This window comes from Austrofundulus limnaeus, unplaced genomic scaffold, assembly GCF_001266775.1.
Source record: "Austrofundulus limnaeus strain Quisiro unplaced genomic scaffold, Austrofundulus_limnaeus-1.0 Scaffold1818, whole genome shotgun sequence".
NCBI classification, from domain to species: domain Eukaryota; kingdom Metazoa; phylum Chordata; class Actinopteri; order Cyprinodontiformes; family Rivulidae; genus Austrofundulus; species Austrofundulus limnaeus.
In genome coordinates this window covers 51,745-53,160 of record NW_013954220.1, presented here as the reverse complement: position 1 = coordinate 53,160, position 1,416 = coordinate 51,745, and the positions used below count along the sequence as shown (strand labels likewise).

Sequence of the window (1,416 nt, the reverse complement as noted above, 5' to 3'; positions counted from 1 at the left end):
GTGAAGGACACTGAACAGGTGGGTGAAGGACACTGAACAGGTGGGTGAAGGACACTGAACAGGTGGGTGAAGGACACTGAACAGGTGGGTGAAGGACACTGAACAGGTGGGTGAAGGACACTGAACAGGTGGTTCTCAACACCTACATAAAGGCTCAAACAAATGATTGACATGAAGTTCCAGGTCCTGTGAGCAGAAGTTAAAAACAACCTGAAGTCTCAGACATGTGCAGAAACGGATCTGAAAACACTCTTTAATCAGTCCACCTGCTAAAGCTTTGGTCGACTTCAGACCTCCTGGTCTGGGCAGATGTTTTCTCCAACCACAACCCATCCAGCCTTTATGCAAACCTTTGACACAATGTTGACCAACATTGGTGTTTGTGGAGCTGATGGCAGCAGGTTAAATGAAGAAACATTACCTCATTGTCTGTGCTGTAATCAAAGGTGAGGTTCCGTGGGATGGAGGTCATGGCTTTGGGCAGTCTGAAGCTTGGCTCTGACACCTGATCTGGAACAATGTAGGTACAGTTGAGAGCAAAGTCCACCTCCTGCCAGGTGCTCAGATCTCCTAGTGTGCTCTCCAGCTTCATCCTGCAATGTTTAGCTGGACTCTGTGATAAACTGAAGTTTTGGACCTTTGAGTTTGGGTTCTGCTGCTTTGGTTTGGCTGAGGTTCCTGTTAGGATCACTGCTTAGAGCTCAGTACCTGGAACAGAAGAACAGCACAMGTAGAAGATAAAACTCCTCAACAAGGTAAAGAACCAGATTCATCAGTCAATCTGCTACTTTGCTCATGAATAACCTCAGTTCATTGATGCCATGTCCATTCAGACGTCTCATCTTTCAAACCGTTGAGACTTCAGTGAAACTCTGAACACAGACTTACTTTGACACATTGGTTGAGCAGGTGGATCCTCATGTCTTTGGTCATACATCTCCTGACTGTTTCTCCTTTCACTGCTGGGTGGGTTGATGCTTCCTTCTCTCAGACCCGTCAGATTTCTCCTGTTGCTCCGAACACTCGCTCACATTCACACTAACTAACAACCCAGAACTGCACCAAGCATCTTTAGCTGCACCAACTGACCAATCACCAGTCAGCATGGTCACATGATCCAGCGTCTGACATGCGAGTGCTGCTTTTGGACAATAACATGAGTGACGTGGTGTAGCTGGTTAGCAAGTGTCTGTTGATGAATGCTTCCACGTGCACACGCACACGTGCACACACAAAGAAGACGTCTTAATGAATGAATAAAGGAGGAGCAGATGGTCGGCCTGATGCCACTGAAAAACACACTCCAAGACTTTTGCTTGGTTTGGCACTTAATGAGCAATCTGCTGCCAGTGTATCGGCCTGACCTACATCTCACACACACACACACACACACACACACACACACACACACACACA

At 47.1% G+C, this 1,416-nt stretch overlaps 1 protein-coding gene across 1 annotated transcript in view; it reads right to left on the bottom strand.

The window, feature by feature from the left end:
- prdm1b (PR domain containing 1b, with ZNF domain) overlaps positions 1 to 1,400 on the bottom strand; it is an 8,685-nt gene extending 7,285 nt beyond the window's left edge. The window contains exons 1-2 of the mRNA XM_014033722.1: positions 889 to 1,400; positions 422 to 708 (exon numbers count right to left, since the gene is read on the bottom strand). Coding sequence (XP_013889176.1) covers positions 422 to 592 — 171 coding nt within the window. The 5' untranslated portion in view covers positions 593 to 708; positions 889 to 1,400. The remainder of the gene's footprint in view (positions 1 to 421; positions 709 to 888) is intronic.
- Positions 1,401 to 1,416: the final 16 nt, after the last annotated feature.